Genomic DNA, 18,645 nt, shown 5'->3' with positions numbered 1-18,645 from the left:
ATTCTGATTCATGCCTTTGGTGCTTGGTTGTGACTCCCAGCCGAAGTCAGGTTAAACTCTTCCTCCAGACAGGAATAAGTCACATCCCTCAGCCAGCAGAGCAGAAGTCTGGAGAGCCATTTCTGGCTGAGAATCCAGAGGTCCGTTCTCTTCTAGCTCCCTGCCTCTCCCTTCCTTGAGAGGAAAAGACGGAGTGCAGGGAACAGATGTACCTGCTCCCTTTCTTTCTTCCTCCTTTGAAAACTTCGAGAAGCTATACAGAATTGCTGCAATCCAAGCTCTCCATGGCCTCTCCTTTAGCACAAGGAAGGAAGATAATAATGCTACACAGCAATGCAAAGACAGAATGAAGAGAACTGGGGTGACTGACCAAGTTTTGTTGCCTCCCAACCCAGGGCTATTATTTCAGCAAGAAGCAAAGGGGCACTGGAACCACTAGCAATGTTATTACTTTGCAAGGTGCATTAACAGTTGTAGAAATCATTATAAACAAAACCTCTGCATGATGAATTCCCTGAGTACGACTGGACTTGTGAGCCTGAAAGCGTTTGTGGTGTTTTACACATTAATCTAATGTATATCTTGAGCCTTCTCATAGACCTGTTTTGTAAAGAGTTGATAATCTAAGGTCATGTTATTTTTAGAATTATAAAAATAACAGGTGCACTTGTCAGCCATCTCCCAGTGAGAGCCCATCCCCTTGAACTAGTTTTGGATACGTCCAAGTTCTGTTCTCAGCTATCCTGGTTCAGTCTCTTTTTTCACAATCTTTAAATATAATCTGCTGTCATTCTGTTGGTATGTTTGTCTTCCTGCTAGCCTGCCTACTTTGAGAACGGGGGTCACTTCAGTCCTTTGTTGCTCAGTTTCTAGTACCTAGCACAATAAGGTGCTGAACAGATAGGTAAATGAATGCATTTCTGTGTACATTTTTAGTTATTTTATCACTTATTAGAATATAAGCTCCACTGAGGATGGGATTCTATCTGCTTCCTTATCTCTACACCTTAAATATACCGCACATATTTACTGAATAAAGACTGCGAGACAAGATAAATCCAGTGCTCTAAGCTAAATGAAATCTCTATGCACATGACTTTTTCCAAAAGTAGTGGGCTTGATTTATGAAGATGACTCATTGCTAGCAAATTCCAGTCAGCTTTCAGAGGATTTTTTTCTTTGCCAAATAACTTAGTCAAGATGGTGACTGAACTCTTCAAAGTAAGTATTTTGAAGTATAAAACAGGCCACTAGCCACAGTAAAGGCAACTGTAACTCTCAAGAAAACCATGATTACCCATGGCTCAAAAGCCTTTTGCTGTGTTTGCTTACCCTTAGAGCAGATAAAAGGCCTGTTTAGAAATGTTCATGTCTCCACTATGATTTGTAGGCTGTGATATGCCCGTTATAGAAGCATGTACCCGGTGGGCACTAAGTACTATTTAAATTTAAATGGAGGCAGAAAATATGAGCTGGTCTGGCAACCTTCCAAATAGAGTACAGCCTGAGATCCAGTGGACAATGAGAATTGCAATTCTAAATGCAATAAGAGAAAGATGGAATTTTGGCTTTCATAGTAAAAGTAACTCCTATGAAAGGCTTAAATATAAAGCAAATAAATCTTAAACTCTACTTCATTTGGGGATAAAAGCAGCCTTCTTCCTTTCATTTTGCTCTCACCTAACCAAATGAAACAGAATGTCGAAACTTTTCTTAGGTCTGATAACGCTGAAGGGGGCCTGCCGTGTTTAAGTTCTAACATTTGGTTACAGGTTGAGTCGCCCCCAACTTTCAAGCATACAAAACGACAAGCATTAATTCATGTGCCTATTTTGCAAATTAGGTAGAGATTATTTCATTTTTTTATCAGTAAATCTGAAATGACTCAAACTACCAGGGTAATAACTTGTGTGTTCATTTTCCCTGGTATTATATTCATCTCTTTTAACAAGTTATATTTGATATCAAACTTTAACAATACTCAATGAATAGAAATTCTACTTTTGTAGGAAAATTAAACATTTTAGAATTTTTCCTTCTTTTATTGAGACAGAATCTTGTTTTGTGGCCTGGGCTGGAGTGCAGTGGTGTGATGTTGGTTCACTGCAACCTCTGCCCCTGGGATCAAGCAGTCCTCCCACCTCAACCTCCCAAGTAGCTGGGACTACAGGCATGCACCACCACTCTTGGCTAATTTTTTTATTTTTGTAGAGATGGGGTTTTGTCATGTTGCCCAGGCTGGTCTTGAACTCCTGGGGAACTACAGGTGTAAGCCACCGCTCCCAGCCCAAAATTTTTCCTTTAAAAATAACCATTGAAATAAGTAAAAACTACAAATATTCCTTTATTAAAAATTCACAAGATCAATATCAAGAACACTACTTTTTAGACCTTAATACAAGACACTTTAAAATCTTAAATTTGCTAAATTAAGAAATACTCTTATTTCTTAGATATTTCTTTAGTAGAAAGACTATCAAAATGTCATCTGATATTCTATTATGAACCTTACCTTTCATGCTAAAATTATATATTCAAAGTGATGATACAATTCTGTTGTGAAATGCATCTACTGGAAAATACAATTTTATTTAAATGACCTCACTTATATTTCTCCATTTAGTTGTTTTACAATGACTATGCAAGGAACCATCCCTTGTATATTTTATATATATTATATATTTTGCATATGTCATTTATATTTTGTATATATGTTAAATATTTTGTATATGTTAATATTATAATAGTCCAGTAGAGTACCACTACCCCTTCTGTATTATCCCTACATTTTTCTGACACGGAAACCAAGACCCCAAAGTTGTAAGAAGCTGCTCAAGACGAGGTTCTTTTCAGTCATATCACACAGCTCTTCAATAATCAATATCTTTCATTCATTTACCCATTGATTCAACAAAAACTTACTGATTGCCTACTACGCGTCAGGCACTATGCTGCTCACTGAGGTGAAAGTTTTCCTCAAGGTACTCCCAGTTTAACACAAAAGACAAAACGTGACAATGAGCTGTATGAGTGGAAGGAACAGCCTTGGGGGAAAAGCGAAATCTCTAATAAAAAACAAAAGAGGTAAGACTGGGTTAAGACTTAGGTAAAAGCAGTTACCCATAATATTAATAACTTTACCTTATAATTATTGGAAGGCTTTTAGTGTATCCGGCACCACCATCCTGCAAAGTGAGATTTTTAAATGGCATTCTTCATTTGATACAACCATTTTGTATGAAGTAGGTTCTAATATTAGTTCTATCTTACAGAAGAGGGGGAGGTTGTGTTAATTATTCAGGGTCACATGCCTGATGAATGTCTAGGCCAGAATTTGAACTCACATCTGTCTAAAACTAAAGCTTAAGTAGTGGCGGGTCTCCATCTCTGTGCAGAGTCAGGCTAAAGCTGTCTGATGAAAATAATGAAACAGAGGTAGAATTTAAAAATACAAAAATAAAAAAAAAAAACTGAGGAGATTGATAGGCAGCCCAAGAATAAGGAAAGAAGCTGACATGGGAACATTAAAAGGATCACAGGTCAGCATGGTGGCCCATTTCTTCCTCACCATAGCTCGCCACAGTACAGCAGGGTGCCTGTCCACACCCTTGGCCAAAGTAAGGTGAGGATATCTATATCTGTAGCAGAGAGCAGAAATAATCTTTCACCACAGAGAAGAGTATCCTTTTCTTTTAATCTGCATAATAAGTACTTATAATCTAATTCAGGTTTTCAGCTTCAAATCCCAGACCCTGAGAAAAGATCACCTTCACCTCATCTCTAATACCCACACTTAGCCGGGGGCTTGGAAGGTGGATCTGCTCCAGTACATGGCCTGGTCTCTCCTTCTCCCCTCCAGATCCAAGTGGCTATAGATTACCACAGCATTACCACAGTCCTGAGAGCGTGCAGGGATATTAGGGTGGCTGAGAAGGTCCTCTCAGAAACTCAAGATAATCTCCAATTTTAGAAGAGTCTTAGAGAAATGAGGGGCAGAAACTGATGCTGCCTGCATACACAACAGTTGAAAACTGGCAAGGTGGAATGTGAGTGGGAAGGATGAAGAGGTCAAACAGGTTTTAAACAAGATCCTTCCCCCCAGGTGCTACCTGACTGTCCTACTTCCACCAAACACTGCCCTCCCACTAGTGAACAGTGAGCTCTGAAAGACTCCTCCGTATTTCCACGTCTCCAGTCCTAAGAACAGAATCATGTAGAACCCTAACCACGAGAATCTCACCATTAATCTTCCCTCCTCTGTTCTCCTGTGATATTCTAAAGACTTGAACTGTAATAAAAGCTAGTAACTTCTTAAATGTTTCCTTCCGCGCTTTTTGTGCATACAACTATACAATGACACAAAGGAGCATGCATACTTTAATTAGAACTGCTTGGGCAGGTGCAGTGGCTCACACCTGTAATCTCAGCACTTTGAGAGGCTGAGGCGGGAAGACTGCTTGAGCCCAAGAGTTTGGGACCAGCTGGGGAACATAGTGAGACCAAACTCTAACAAAAATAACTAACTAACTAACTAACTAACTAACTAACTAAATAAATAAATAAATAAATAAAATAAAATAAAATAAAAACAAAATAAATAAATACATAAGGGAGGCCTGGTGCACACCTGTGGTCCCAGCTACTCAGGAGGTTGAGGTAAGAGGATCACTTGAGTCTGGGAGTCAATGCTATAGTGAGCCATGATTGTACCACTGCACTTCAGCCCCAGCAACAGAAAGAGACTCTGTCAAAAAAAAAAAAAAAAAAAAAAAATCTGGGAGAATAGGATAGGCCACAGGGACCACTGATGGAACTATAATCCCTACATTCATGAGCCATTTATTGGGAGTCACTGTGTGTCAGCCCCTAGGATCTTTTGCTAAGATTCCCTGAAAGGGATTCCCCCTGAAATAGGTTTCTCGGCATCAGGAGAATATTGTCAGTCTGCCCAAAGATCTGCAAGATAGGAAAACACACACACAACAATTATCTCTTTGCTCTTTGCAGAAACCACATGCAATTCTTCAACTACCTTTATCTTTAAATGCATGTGTCTGCAGCACAGCCACTGTCATTACCCTTAATCTGACACTTACACTTGTTGAGCAGTTCCTACAGGCATAATACCACTATTGAGCAGTTCCTACATGCATAACATGATAGACAGCAACAAAAATGGACAGCAATGTTTGAGGGGAAAAGACTAAGTAATCAGAAGTTAAAAGTAGCAGTTTCCATGACAGCTTTATCTAAAAACAAAAAAGAATTTATTATGAGGGTGATAATGTAACTGCCACTCCTAAGTGTCTAAGTGAAAAGGCCCCTGCCCAGCACTGTGCATACCACCCTGCATCCTCCCAGCAACCACACAGGACTGAAGAAACAGGCTCAGAGAGGCTGAGAAGCGTGTGTCATTCAATCAATTCTAGGAGACATGGCACAAGGTGCTAGGTGACCATAAACTGAGGTCATCTGACCGTAAGACTTTCCTCTTCACTCCTTACCACTCTACATCAATAGCAGCCCAATTACCTATATAAGCTCATCTTTCCTCCTTAAAATTTTACTTTTCTTTCTTCTTAAGCAGCATCTAAGAATAGTAAACGGTTTCTTTACTATGGGTATCACTTTGGGAGGCCAAGGCGGGTGGATCACTTGAGGTCAGGAGTTCAAGATCAGCCTGGCCAACATGGTGAAACCTTGTCTCTACTAAAAATACAAAAAATTAGCCGGGCATAGTGGCATGCACCTGTAATCCCAGTTACTCAGGAGCCTGAGGCAGGAGAATAGCTTGAACCCAGGGGGCAGAGGTTTCAGTGAGCCGAGATCATGCCACAGGACTCCAGTCTGGGCAACAGAGCAAGACTCCAACTAAAAGAAAAAAAGAAAAAAAAAAGACAATCATTTTTGTTAGTTTTTTAAAAGAAAGAATATCTTATGTTTTATGCAATTTAGGCATTCATGACTTGTTTAATAGGAAGAAACAATGCAACTGTTTCAAATCATAATTATAATAAAAATTTTTAAATAACGTTAAGGATCTTACTGAGTTTCATATGCAGAGACAATGTATTATCTTTCTTTAGAATTTAGTGGGAAATACATTTTTCTTAAAAATTTAGTACAAATCAGAAAAAAAAGCACGTATAAGACTGTGTCTATGTGACGCCACAAAACTTTAGTCATCATTTTGTCTGCGCAAAGCCAAAGATTATTTTTCAAACATCTAGATAGAATGTCTAGAGAAATCATGAAAAATTCAATTATATAAACAAAATATTGGTTTAGATAAAACAAGCTTTATAAACAAGCCTGTAATTTGCATAATTGTACTCCATAAAAGAACATCTATTTGCATGGCTTTGACCTAAGGCTAAAGTTCTGCCAAAGTTATAATAAATATTAGAAAAGAGAACTTGAAGTGCCAATGTCCCTTTTTTTTCAAGTATTTGTACTTTAAAATAGTGCAGGAAATAGTAGAATTCCAATGTTCTATTATGAAAGCATTAAATATAAAAGCAACATCTGGACTTCAAAAAAGAATATATTTTCTTTCATTTATATTTCTGGCTGGTGAATAACTTACTGCAGCAAGATCTTGCAATTAGTATTCAAACATGTAGCCAGGGCAATAATAATTACCATGGCAGAGAAAGTTGCCTATTAACCCTTCAACTTGTCTTCTATGCAAGCATTCCATCTGATGTGTTTTGGCTGAATAGTATTTGAATTGCTCTTTGGTCCATGTCCAAAATATTCTATTGTTGACATACTCATCTACTAGTATTCTTCAAACTGTCTGCTTTTTTGGGTGGATGCTAATTAATTTTAGTTGCAATGCCCAAAAGACAAAACTAAAGAAAAATAAAAATAATGTCATAAGGCAATCATTTGGCTGAATAAAATTCCCTCAATCTGTATCTTTACATATGATTTACCAATCAGTCAAGCAGTACATTTCGTTGGCTAAAGGTAATTGGAAATATTTTCTGTTCTAAAATTGACCACTCTTGCAGACCCAGCCCTGAATTCATTATAATCAGGCAGCTTAAATCATATGGCATGCAAAGCTTCCATTAAAATCTAAAAATGTCTCACGCTTGTAATCCCAGCACTTTGGGAGGCTGAGGCGGGTGGATCACGAAGTCAGGAGATCGAGACCATCCTGGCTAACACGGTGAAACCCCATCTCTACTAAAAACACAAAAAATTAGCTGGGCGTGGTGGCGGGCTCCTGTAGTCCCAGCTACTCCAGAGGCTGAGGCAGGAGAATGGCGTGAACACCGGAGGCGGAGCCTGCAGTGAGCAGTGATCGCGCCACTGCACTCCTGCCTGGGCGACAGAGCGAGACTCCATCTCAAAAAAAAAAAAAAAAAATCTAAAAATTTCCCAAAACATATGTTTTGTTGAATATCTACTACGTGAAAAACATTACGATATTCAGGCTGTGAGATACAAAGATGAATAAGAGAAATCTCCCTTCAAGACGAGTGTTTTTGGTTAAGACATACAGCTAAAATACAAAATACACACCAAGTAAAGTATAACAGAAGAAACCCTAAAGGATTAAAGTGAAAGCTTATTAGAATACAATCATTTTAATCATCTGTTACAGACATCACTGAGAGATCAATATCATCCTTTAATTTAAAGCCAAATTGTGAGTTGTTTTTTTTTTTTTTTTTCTTGAGACAGGGTCTCACTCTGTTGCCCAGGCTGGAGTGCAGTGGCACAATGACAGCTCACTGCAGCCTTGGCTTCCTGGGTTCAATCGAATCTTCCACCTCAGCCTCCCAAGCAGCTGGCACCACGGGCGTGTGCCATGCCCAACTTATTTTTACAGTTTTTGTAGAGACTGTGTCTTGGTATGTTGCCCAAGCTGGTTTTAAACTCTTTGGCTCAAGCAATCTTCCCACCTTGGCATCCCAAAGTGCTGAGATAACAGGCATGAGCCATCATGTCCGGCCCTTTACTTCCGGTATTCTTAATCCTTTATAATTTCCCTTCAAGAATATCAGAATTGGCTGGGCGTGGTGGCTCACGCCTGTAATCCCAGCACTTTGGGAGGCCGAGGCAGGCGAATCACGAGGTCAGGAGATCGAAACCATCCTGGCTGACACGGTGAAACCCCGTCTCTACTAAAAACACAGAAAATTAGCTGGGCGTGGTGGCGGGCGCCTACAGTCCCAGCTACTCCCAGCTACTTGGGAGGCTGAGGCAGGAGAATGGTGTGAACCCGGGAAGCGGAGCCTGCAGTGAGCTGAGATCCCGCCACTGCACTCCAGCCTGGGCGAGAGAGCTAGATTCTGTATCAAAAAAAGAATGTCAGAATTAAAATCCTATATAACTGATGGAAATCTTCATAGGAGCATTTGGTCTAAATTTCTAGGTTTCTAAAAGAAAAAATAATAAATGTAGAACAATCAACATATGTGACTGCTGCAACCCCTTGAGAAAAAAGGAGTGTGTATAGCTAAAACACAAATTAAGAGTAACTCTTATTCTTTTAGAGCTGTGTTTGTCTCAGATCCAAATAAAATATTTTAAAAGGATACTGGAGAACCTTTTGGAAAGCTATTATTTGACTTGAAAGAATGTGCAAGATAAATCATGTCTGTGGATTTGAAATTGAAAATAATAAAAGATTTATAAAAAGAAGCAAGACTATTCTAAAAGAGAGTTTGCGGATAGTTTGCTTTATTAGCTGCCATCTCCTTGGTAGAGGGTGTGCATACACACACACACACGTATATATAATGTATACATATATATTTATACGTGTATATATTTATGATATATATATATATAACATGATCCCCTTGCCATAGTGAATAAGGCCAGGGTAGTATCAAGGTTTAATTTCTGAGAAATCATCATGCCTTTAGGAACACTCAGGATGCTCTGCTGTCCTAGCCCCATGACCTCACCTGTCTTCTCATCCCAACAGGGCTGGCTCAGGTGCTGCCCCAGTAGAGTTGCCCTGGATTCCCCTAGGCAAGGTCACATGCTTTCTCCTTGGTATCACCACTGAACCTGGTACAGATCTTGATTACAGTATTAATCACAAGTTACTGAAATTATCTGTTTCCTTTCTAGATAGTGAGGTACTGGAGAACAGTGAACCTGGAACCTAGCAGAGTGCCTGGTAAAACACATACACTCAGCATTTTCAGAACAGATAACTGGGGGTATCTCAAAGTGCCACAGAAGAAGAAAATTCTACTAGGGCCATGAAACCACTAGGCATTATGTTAATCAAATTACCTTAGAAGAATAAATCATCCATTCTTTCCACAATTACTTGCTAGGCTCCTACCAAGGTGCCATGAGGAACACAGCTTAAAACACAAAGCGCACAAGGTACCAGCCTTCAGGGAGCTTACATTTTAGAGGAGAATGAGGAAAAGAGGCAACTCTTAAAAATTATAGCAATGGAATATGTATAACATTTAAGATATTTTGCATGATCTCTAGAAGACTCAAATAACCTAGGCCAGTCACCAAGAAATGTACACGCTAGTTGTGGGAATAATAAACGCAAAGGTAATGAATAACAAAGACAAAATACAGGATGAATGCCAACTGCATAGAACAAAAAAATAAATAAAAAATGAGAATTCATTGTGAGCACTTTGGGCTAGGAGGATCATTAACAACTTTCTGGGTTTGTGACAGACTTGGGAGGAGAGGGAGGCTGTGAGCAGAAAAACACAGTGTTTTTTCCATTCTCTTACTCAACAATCAACACAGAAGACTTCAGTGACCAAATGTGCCAGGATTTCTCCCCAGCAACAAGCAAGCAATCAGTTCTGCAGTGGATACCAGCTGGGTATCCTCCAAGTGAATTCTGATGCTATTTACCTGGAGATGGTGTCAGATCCCAGTTAAGGGTTCAGCCCCACAAAACTGCCCCCCACTACTTCTGATGACAATCACAGGCCCCAGGTCATTTTACCTGTGCTTCTGATGAACCGTTTATAAACTGGGGTTCCCACGACACCCTCCTTGGGTTCCATTAATTTGCCGGAGTGGCTTGGGGAACTCAGGGAAACACTTGCATTTACCAGTTTATTATAAAAGATAAAGATGAAGAGACGCATAGAGTGAGGTATGGGGGAAAGGGCACAGAGTTTTCACGCCCTCCCAGGGCAAGCCACCTCCAGGTACCTCCACTGTTCAGCTATCCAGAAATTCCCTGAACTAGTCCGCTTGGACCTTCATGGAAACTTCATTGGATAGTCATGACTGAACCATGTTGAAAAGTGATTGGACAAAAAGCATATGATTTAATACTAATAGACTGAATGGGGAAACCCAGCAAGGCCTATCTGATCAGATTTTTCTGGCATCTCTGTGCAGTATTCCTTCCTCCAGGGTGTGGGGCAGGATCCCTTCTGAAATGGGGGGTCTTATGGCCTACATTCAGACAAGGTAGATGGGAGAATTTCTTTATGGGCAGTTCTCACACAGAAAGGTGGGGGAAGATTACAATTTTAGTTTCTAAAATTGGAGAGACAAAGATAAAAAGAGGGCAGGTCAAAGCTGGAGACTGTTTTCTGAGGCCTGCTTCTGAGGCCTAAAGCACCCCAACATTACAGCAAGAGTTATGGTAGTTTTAAGAGAGGAACCATGGACAAAAACATATGTGTCATAATATCACAGGGAACCACTGAGAAAAAGAGGAAGTGAGGCTGAAATTACTAAGAAGGGGAATGGTCTCACCTGGCATGGTAGCTCACGCCTGCTCAGCACTTTGGGAGGCTGAGGCGGGCAGATACCCAAGGTCAGGAGTTCAAAACCAGCCTGGTCAACATGGCAAAACCCCATTTCTATTAAAAATACAAAAATTAGCTGGGCATGGTGGTGGGTGCCTGTAAACCCAGCTACTCAGGAGGCTGAGGCAGGAGAATCACTTGAACCCAGGAGGCAGAGGTTGTAGTGAGCTAAGATTGGGCCATTGCACTCCAGTCTGGGCAACAGAGTGAGACTCTGTCTCAAAAAAAAAAAAGGGGGGGGCTGGGTGTGGTGGCTCACACCTGTAATTCCAGCACTTTGGGAGGCCGAGACGGGTGGATCACGAGGTCAGGAGATCCAGACCTTCCTGGTTAACATGGTGAAACCCCGTCTCTATTAAAAATACAAAAAAATTAGCCAGGCGTGGTGGTGGGCACCTGTAGTCTCAGCTGCTCGGGAGGCTGAGGCAGGAGAATGGCGTGAACCCGGGAGGCAGAGCTTGTAGTGAGCCAAGGTAGTCCCACTGCACTCCAGCCCGGGTGACAGAACGAGACTCGTCTCCAAAAAAAAAAAAAAAAAAAAAAGGTGGGCAGAAATGGTCTGAGCCAATGGTCAGAGGGGAAAATTGAAAGACTTGGAACAATAGAAAATTCTCTTCTCCTGCCACCATCATCCTGGGCTCCTCTCTGCTTGCTGGAAACAATCAGCAGCTGAGAACACACAGATGCCGCCTCTTTCATAAAGCTCTCAGACCCATTCTTCTCTATTCCATGACCACTGCAGGCATTTCTGACCCCAACTACTGGAAAGGCTTAGCTCTACTGTCTCCTTTCCCAACCCATTTTAGAACGTGCTACCATGGAGATCTTTCCAAAAGCAAATCCAATCCTATCTTTTCATTAACATCCTTCAGGAGCTCCAAATCATATACAAAGTAAAACCCAAAATCCTTAAAGTGTATACAATTCACGGCATAGCCTCTCCCCACCTTCCCTTGCAGGCAACTATTTGGAACTCCAGACTCTCCTCAGGCCATCTCTGCACTACATTTGCCTAGTCTTTCAGCATCTGACCCAAAAATCTCTTCTGTGAAGCTCTCTCCCAGTCACTCCTTTGGTTTCATATGTACCTTTTATTGAAAATCTCTGTCTGATGATGCAGAGAAAACCAAACTCAGGTTCTTCTGTACTCTCGATACAATCAATACAGAATACGTTTATGACCAGATGTGGGAAGAGTTCTCCCCACATGACAAACAAGTAGTCTTTCAGCAATGAACACCAGCTGGGTATCCTCTAAATCAAGTCAATTCGGATACTATCCACCTGCAGTAAGCCTCAGAGCTCAGTTGAGGGCTTAGTCCTACAAGGCTGCCCCCGCAACTTCCGACAACAATCACAGGTCCCAGGTTGTTTTGCCTGGGTTTCTGACCCACCAGCTACAAATTGAGGTTCTCGCAACACCATCTTTGGGTTCCATTAGTTTCCCAGGGCAGCTCACAGAATTTTGGGGTTCTTACGGAGGCTTTATTACATAGGCATGATTGATTAAATCATTAGCCACTGGTAATCAACTTAACCTTCATTCTCGCTCTTACCCCTCTCCAGTTTGGGAGATGGGGCTGCCAGCCATCTGTCAACTTATTAGCATACAAAAAGACACTTATCACTTTGAAAATTCCAAAAGTTTTAGGAGTTGCATGCCAAGAAACTGGAAGAATACCTTATATATTTCACAATATCACAGTCTGGTTCTAAGGAACTTTTCTCCTGGAAGACACAGGTATGTCTTACTCATTTTTGGTCTCCCAACACGTGGCCCAGCACCTAATCCTGAAACTAGCACAGAATGATTGCTCAATCAATGTTTACGAAGGAAGACTGGGGTTAGTATCAGATTTACAGGTGATTAAACCTAAAGTAGGTAATTAGGAAATAGAGGTGGGTGTGGGAAGGTAAGTCTATGTAAAAATGTGACAGTTGAAAAGGGAGCAAATAGCTTGACCATTGTCTCTCAAAGGTAATGGACCATGTCCTCTGTGACATGGCCGTTAGGGATGGGGATCAGACAGTAAACTACATAAACAGATTAGAAACTCAAAGCAACCAACCAACCATCCACAAACAAAGCCTTGTTATCTGAACAGTCTGAATAGTTCCTGATAGTCTTTTTTGGAACCACTTTTCCTCCTTCAGCAAAGCTTGACCACAGAGAACAGAACTGAAGAAACAAAATAAAGCAGCATACTAATCTGATTTCTGCATTCTGGCTATAAAAGCTGTTCCTATAGCTTTCTACACGAACAGGAAGAGATACTGAATTTAATTTGCTGATTAGTGGGGGAAAGAGGGGGCGAAAAGCAGCCAAGGACACTCTTTTGCACATTTGGCAGGGTACCACACAACCTGCCTCCCAGGGGCTTGCAACAATATGTGATCTCCACCAGCGCAACAGGGGCTTCAAACACAAATTTCCCACCACTACTGCCTGGATGTGGCTTCAGTGGTTGGTTGTTGGCACCGCTTTAGAAATAAGTGGCCCATTGCAAAAATGCTCTAATGCCAACAGGTTGCCACACAAGCACACCTTTGGAAATAATTTCTGCTGGCTGTAACTTAAGCAAACAAGGAAAAGACACCCATAGTGAGATACACTATCCTTGATTCTCCAGATGAGTTCATTCTAAACTAGGAGGCAACACTGACAAAGTACTGAACAGCCAGGCATGGTGGCTCACACCTGTAATCCCAGCACTTTGGGAGGCCGAGGTAGGAGGATCACTTAAGCTCAGGAGTTTGAAACCAGTCTGGGCAACAGTGAGACCTTGTCTCTACTAAAAGAAAAAAACCAAAAATTGGTCAGGCGGGATGTCACAGGCCTGTGGCCTCAGCTACTCGAGAGGCTAAGGTTGGAGAATTGCTTTAGCCTGGGAAGTTAACGCTGCAGTGAGCCTTGATTGCGCCACTGCACTCCAGCCTGAGAGACAGAGGGAGACCCTGTCTCCAAATGAATAACTAAAAGTACAATAAAAGTACAGCGTTTCAAAAGTAAGGAGGAACCCACTGTTTAAAAGGCTCTAAATCCCAGCTACTAGAGGGCACATTTCCATATATATACATAAAGCATCTCTATGATATAATCAGGGACTTCATTCAGTTAGAAAGTTTTTTCTTTGCGGGGGTGGGGGGGAGGTCTCTTGCAAATTAGGCCATTATAATGTCCGATGGTATTCCCAGGAACTCGTGTCAAAATAATTTTTTTTTTTTTTTTTTTTTTTTTTTTGAGACGGAGTCTCGCTCTGTCGCCCAGGCTGGAGTGCAGTGGCGCGATCTCGGCTCACTGCAAGCTCCGCCTCCCGGGTTCACGCCATTCTCCTGCCTCAGCCTCCCGAGTAGCTGGGACTACAGGCGCCCACAACCGCGCCCGGCTAATTTTTTGTATTTTTAGTAGAGACGGGGTTTCACCGTGGTCTCGATCTCCTGACCTTGTGATTCGCCCGCCTCGGCCTCCCAAAGTGCTGGGATTACAGGCGTGAGCCACCAAAATAATTCTAAGGCTGGGTACAGTGACTCATGCCTGTAATCCCAGAGCTTTGGGAAGCAGAGCTTTGGGAGACAGGAGAATGGCTACAGGCCAGGAGTTCAAGGCTGCAGTGAACTATGATCTTGTCACTGCATTCTAGCCTAAGTGATGGAGCAAGACCCTGTCTCTAAAAATAATTCTCCCACTCTGAAATATAAAGGTAGTATTAATAGAGGGATTTCACAGAAATCTTCCGTACCCAAGTGGGTTTCAAACTATTATACAGCTACTGACAGTGACAATCAAGTACTAGGAGAAATATATTAGTCAACAGCGTAAATACAGACGTGCATTGCAAAATTAAAGGCAGAGGTGAAAATTATTTTCATTTCACCAGTCTCCTCTCCCACAGTTGGAAGTAATAATTATTTTGTAAAAGGTTTTCCACCACTATCAGCCTACTCCTGGTAATCTTTAAAAAGGCGTATTCTTTTGTAAAGCATAAACTTAACATTGGCATAGTTAAATATTTTCTGATATAAAATCACTACAATCCACATTAAATTTGTACTTCCAAAAAAACAACCAACTAGGTGGACATGGTGGTGCCTAAAGTCCCAGCTACTTGGGAGGCTGAAGTGGGAGGATCGCTTGAGTACCGTAGGTCGAGGCTGTAGTAAGCCATGATCACATCACTGCACTCTAGCCTGAGTGACAGAGCGAGACCATATCTCGAAAGAAAGAAAAGAAAAGAAAAGAAATCACATTTATAGATACTGGGTGTTGGAACATCAACAATATCTTTTCATTCACTGAAAGAAAAAAAAATTGCCAAGACCTGTTTTAAATGGTACCTGTTGCTACACATAAAACATGTTGAGATGATCCCTACAGTAGAGGCCCCAGGGCCCCACAGGAATAGTAGGAAATGCCCTACTAATATTAACACTAAAGTATTAATATTAGTAGTTTCTAGAGGGTGAGGAGTAGAGATATTTAACTTTTTCTTAAATATATCTACACTGTTTGATTTGACAAAACTAACATGAATGATATCTGTCATTAAAAATAAAAAGAGCTTATTGCCACACACTTATGATGAATTTATACTACGCCTCAATAGGTAAACACAGGCTAGACCAAATTACTTTCTAAACTGAGATCTATTGCTGGCACAGTAAAACAAACAAAGCTCAGAGCCTCTTGCTTACTTCAGTTTCCATTTGAGCTTCTGCCCTCATTTACTTACAATACTCATTATAAACAGTGCACCTCACCATAAGAGACAATAATACTTTCCTGGGAAACAGACTGTGCCAATTTTATTGTAACTTTTTAAACTTCGCTCCTATATTTTTGTGTAATCATCAGGCACTATGTAATCTTGCTAAACAGCAGTAACAGCCAGAGCGACCCAGTGGTAAGAGTATTAATCTTCACTGGTCTTACAAGTCAGAAAACCTGGGTTTGAAAGTGTGAGAAGCTGGGCAGATCAACCTGTGTGCTTCAGTTTTCTCTCCCATTAAAAACTACTACTATTTGCTCCCTCCTTAAGGATGAATACCTAGTAAATTGTTCTTAAATGAATGAATGAAATGTGAAACTAAATCATGGAGTGTAATCTCCTCCATTAGATTTGTCCCTGGAAAACCAAGTTACCAAATTTTTTTGATCTAAATGATCCGTGCCCAAACTGTAACAGAAATAAAAACCACACCCAACTCCTAAAATTAAATTACTTTTAAAGTTATTAGAGAACAACAGGGCTTTAGAACATCAGCAGGATGTTCTGTTTTAAAATTGATTTGGCATCCAGGAGTCTAAGCCGAGTCGCCACAGCAGACTGGCTTAGTAATTTAATTAGAGTCTTCTGGAAGGACCCATTATATCGTCATCCCCCGACAGTGTTCTCTTTAGGGACCTGATTTTCTCTCTAGTCTTCCCATTCCTTTCTCCTTCCTCGCCTCCTCTCACTCCTTTTGTTTGACCTTTTTTTCTTTTTTTGCTCTTAAAACAGCTTTCCCTCCGTTCAGTTTGTCATTCCCATGCATTTTTCACTCTAACAAGAAATGGGTCACCCCAGGTTTGCTCCCCAAGCCCCAGGGCCCCTCAGGACGAGTGGGAAAGGCCCTGCGGTCCACCCCGCCTGGGGGATTCCTCCTCTGATCACAGCCCCGGCAGGCTCCGCAGATGGGAAAGGATTTCCAGCGCGCGCCTAGCGGCCACAAATCACTTCCCTGGGCCACCCTGCCAGGCCTCAACCCTCCCAGAGCCGTCGGTCGGCTTTTACTTTAACGAGGATTCAGGTGGGTCACACCCTGTCCTCCAAACGCGGGCCTGCTCCCCGGACCCCGCCCAGGGGCTCGCCCCAGTGCCCAGGCTCCTCGGCATCCCTAGCACTGTGGGAGGCGGGGAAGTGAACCCAAAGTTGCTTCTGAGTGGAGACTTCCGCACGCAGAGGCGTCCCCGCAGCTGCCTGCCTTTTTCAGGGGCAGCATCCCCCGCCCGTCCGGAGCCTGATCTCGGGGCACCAACGCACCCCGCGCCTCCGCCCCGCCGGGGCCGCACCGGGGCCTCAGTCTGCAGGAAGCCGGGGACAGCGGGCTTCCTCCCCTGCCCGGAGCAGCCGAGTGTCCCGGCCAACCTCCCCCGCCGAGAGCGCAGCGCCCCCGCGCAGTCCCCGAACTTCTTCCCGCGTCGGCTAGGGCTCTCGGGTGGGGACGCGGGGACCCCTCGCTCACCGATATCCCCATCGTCGTCGTCGTCCTCCTCCTCCATTTGTAGCAAAACATTCCTGCTCATCTTTTTCATGTCTCCTTCAGAAGGCGGCTCCGAACTTGGCGCGAAGTTGGGGGCTCCCGGGTTCCGGAACGGCGCGGCTCTCCCAGGGGCCGGATCGGGGACCGCGGGGCCCTTGTCACTTGGGCTCAGGGGCCGGTCTGCCCAACCTGCGCCTGGGAAAGCCGAGCCGAGGCGCCCACTGACCGGAGCCCAGAGCCGGAGGAAGCCTCTCGCCTGCCGAGCGGAGCCCGGAGACTGAGCATGCCCAGTGCGGCCGCCGCGGCTCGCTGCGGAATGATTGAACTTCCCCGGTTTTATGAGGCTTGCAGAAGGAAGTCGGGAGGCGAGACTGGAGAGGGAGTAGTCCGGTGCTGCGCGCTGGGGGACTAGCTGGAGTGAGAGGCGGGAACACGTGAGTGCGGGAGTGGACGGGGTTCCCTAAACATTGATCCCAAACAGGGCAGCTTTTCGTTCCAAGGTCGTCTGTGAACACACACTGCGGCTTGCTTTGTTTTAACGTCTGATACTGGAGAGGGGGGAAATGCTGCTACAGCACAACTGCAGAACCCTGGAAGGCGAGCTCGTTTGAATGGCTTTTAAAGGAGACGTGGAGCTAGTAATGGGGGAATCTTAAATTACTCCGAAGTGGGAAAGTGGAATCTTATACGGGTAGGGTAAGATTACGGGGGAGTGGGGGTGGGAGGAGAGGCAAAACTCAGAGAATAAGCAAAAGAAGAAGGGGCGGGACGGAAGGGAGTGGCGGTGGAGAGAATTTTCTAAATAAACGTGTGCACAAAGGCAGGAGGATTTCCGCATACATAGCGGTCGCGGAGAGTGGAGAAGCGCCCCCTACCCCGCCCGCACGAGCACACAGGGAGTGGTCGGAAGGTAATCGCTGAAGCGTCCAGCCTATTTGTACAATGGAAACTAGTCGTCTGTGTCAAAGAGGCAGAAGAAGCCGAAGACCACTAGAGTTAGATGTAAACTCCTCTAAAACCATGTGGAAAGCTATAATAAGAGAAAAGAAAGTAGTGAAATAAAATTAAGGCAGATAGTTTTTATCTTTATTTTTAGTGCTTTCCTGGAAACCAAAGGGACCAATACGACAAATACAAAGGGATTTAGTACTTTAAAGACCCTTGGAGTTGTTTGAACGGCAGGTTTTGGGGATCGCGTGTCTACAAAACTTTTTTCAAAAAAGCTGGTGCATTCAGGTGGTTCAATTTTGACTTCTCAAAAGGGCTAGAAGGTATATTTGAAATCTTGGTTATATGTGTTATTGTCTACTCCTCACTGAATTTTTTTTTATATTTTTTTCCACTGAAGTGCTAGGGTTATCACAATAACACGAAATCTGCTGTGCATGTTTTTTCTTCCATATGCTTTTTTTGAGACGGTCTCGCTCTGTTGCTGAGGTGGGAGTTCAGTAACTCCGTGCTACAAGCGGAGCACACCACCATGTGGGGCTTATTCTTAAATTTTTTGTAGAATGGGTGTCTCACTATGTTGCCCAGGCTGATTTTGAACTCCTGGCCTCCAGCAATCCTTGCACCTCAGTTTCCTAACTTATTTTTAATGTTCTCTCTGAAAGAAATAAAATATTGAGAC

At 42.8% G+C, this 18,645-nt stretch overlaps 1 protein-coding gene across 3 annotated transcripts in view; it reads right to left on the bottom strand.

Moving 5' to 3' along the window:
• Window positions 1-17,294, bottom strand: part of ANO6 (anoctamin 6) — a 215,940-nt gene extending 198,646 nt beyond the window's left edge. For all 3 annotated transcript variants that reach the window (XM_001092876.5, XM_002798540.4, XM_077953929.1), the window contains exon 1: window positions 16,998-17,294. In XM_001092876.5, coding sequence (XP_001092876.2) covers window positions 16,998-17,067 — 70 coding nt within the window. In that variant the 5' untranslated portion in view covers window positions 17,068-17,294. The remainder of the gene's footprint in view (window positions 1-16,997) is intronic.
• Window positions 17,295-18,645: the final 1,351 nt, after the last annotated feature.

The sequence above is a fragment of the Macaca mulatta genome, chromosome 11 (genome assembly GCF_049350105.2).
Source record: "Macaca mulatta isolate MMU2019108-1 chromosome 11, T2T-MMU8v2.0, whole genome shotgun sequence".
Taxonomy (NCBI): Eukaryota; Metazoa; Chordata; class Mammalia; order Primates; family Cercopithecidae; genus Macaca; species Macaca mulatta.
The sequence above is the reverse complement of the archived record's forward strand: the minus strand, read 5'-3'. Positions and strand labels throughout refer to the sequence as shown.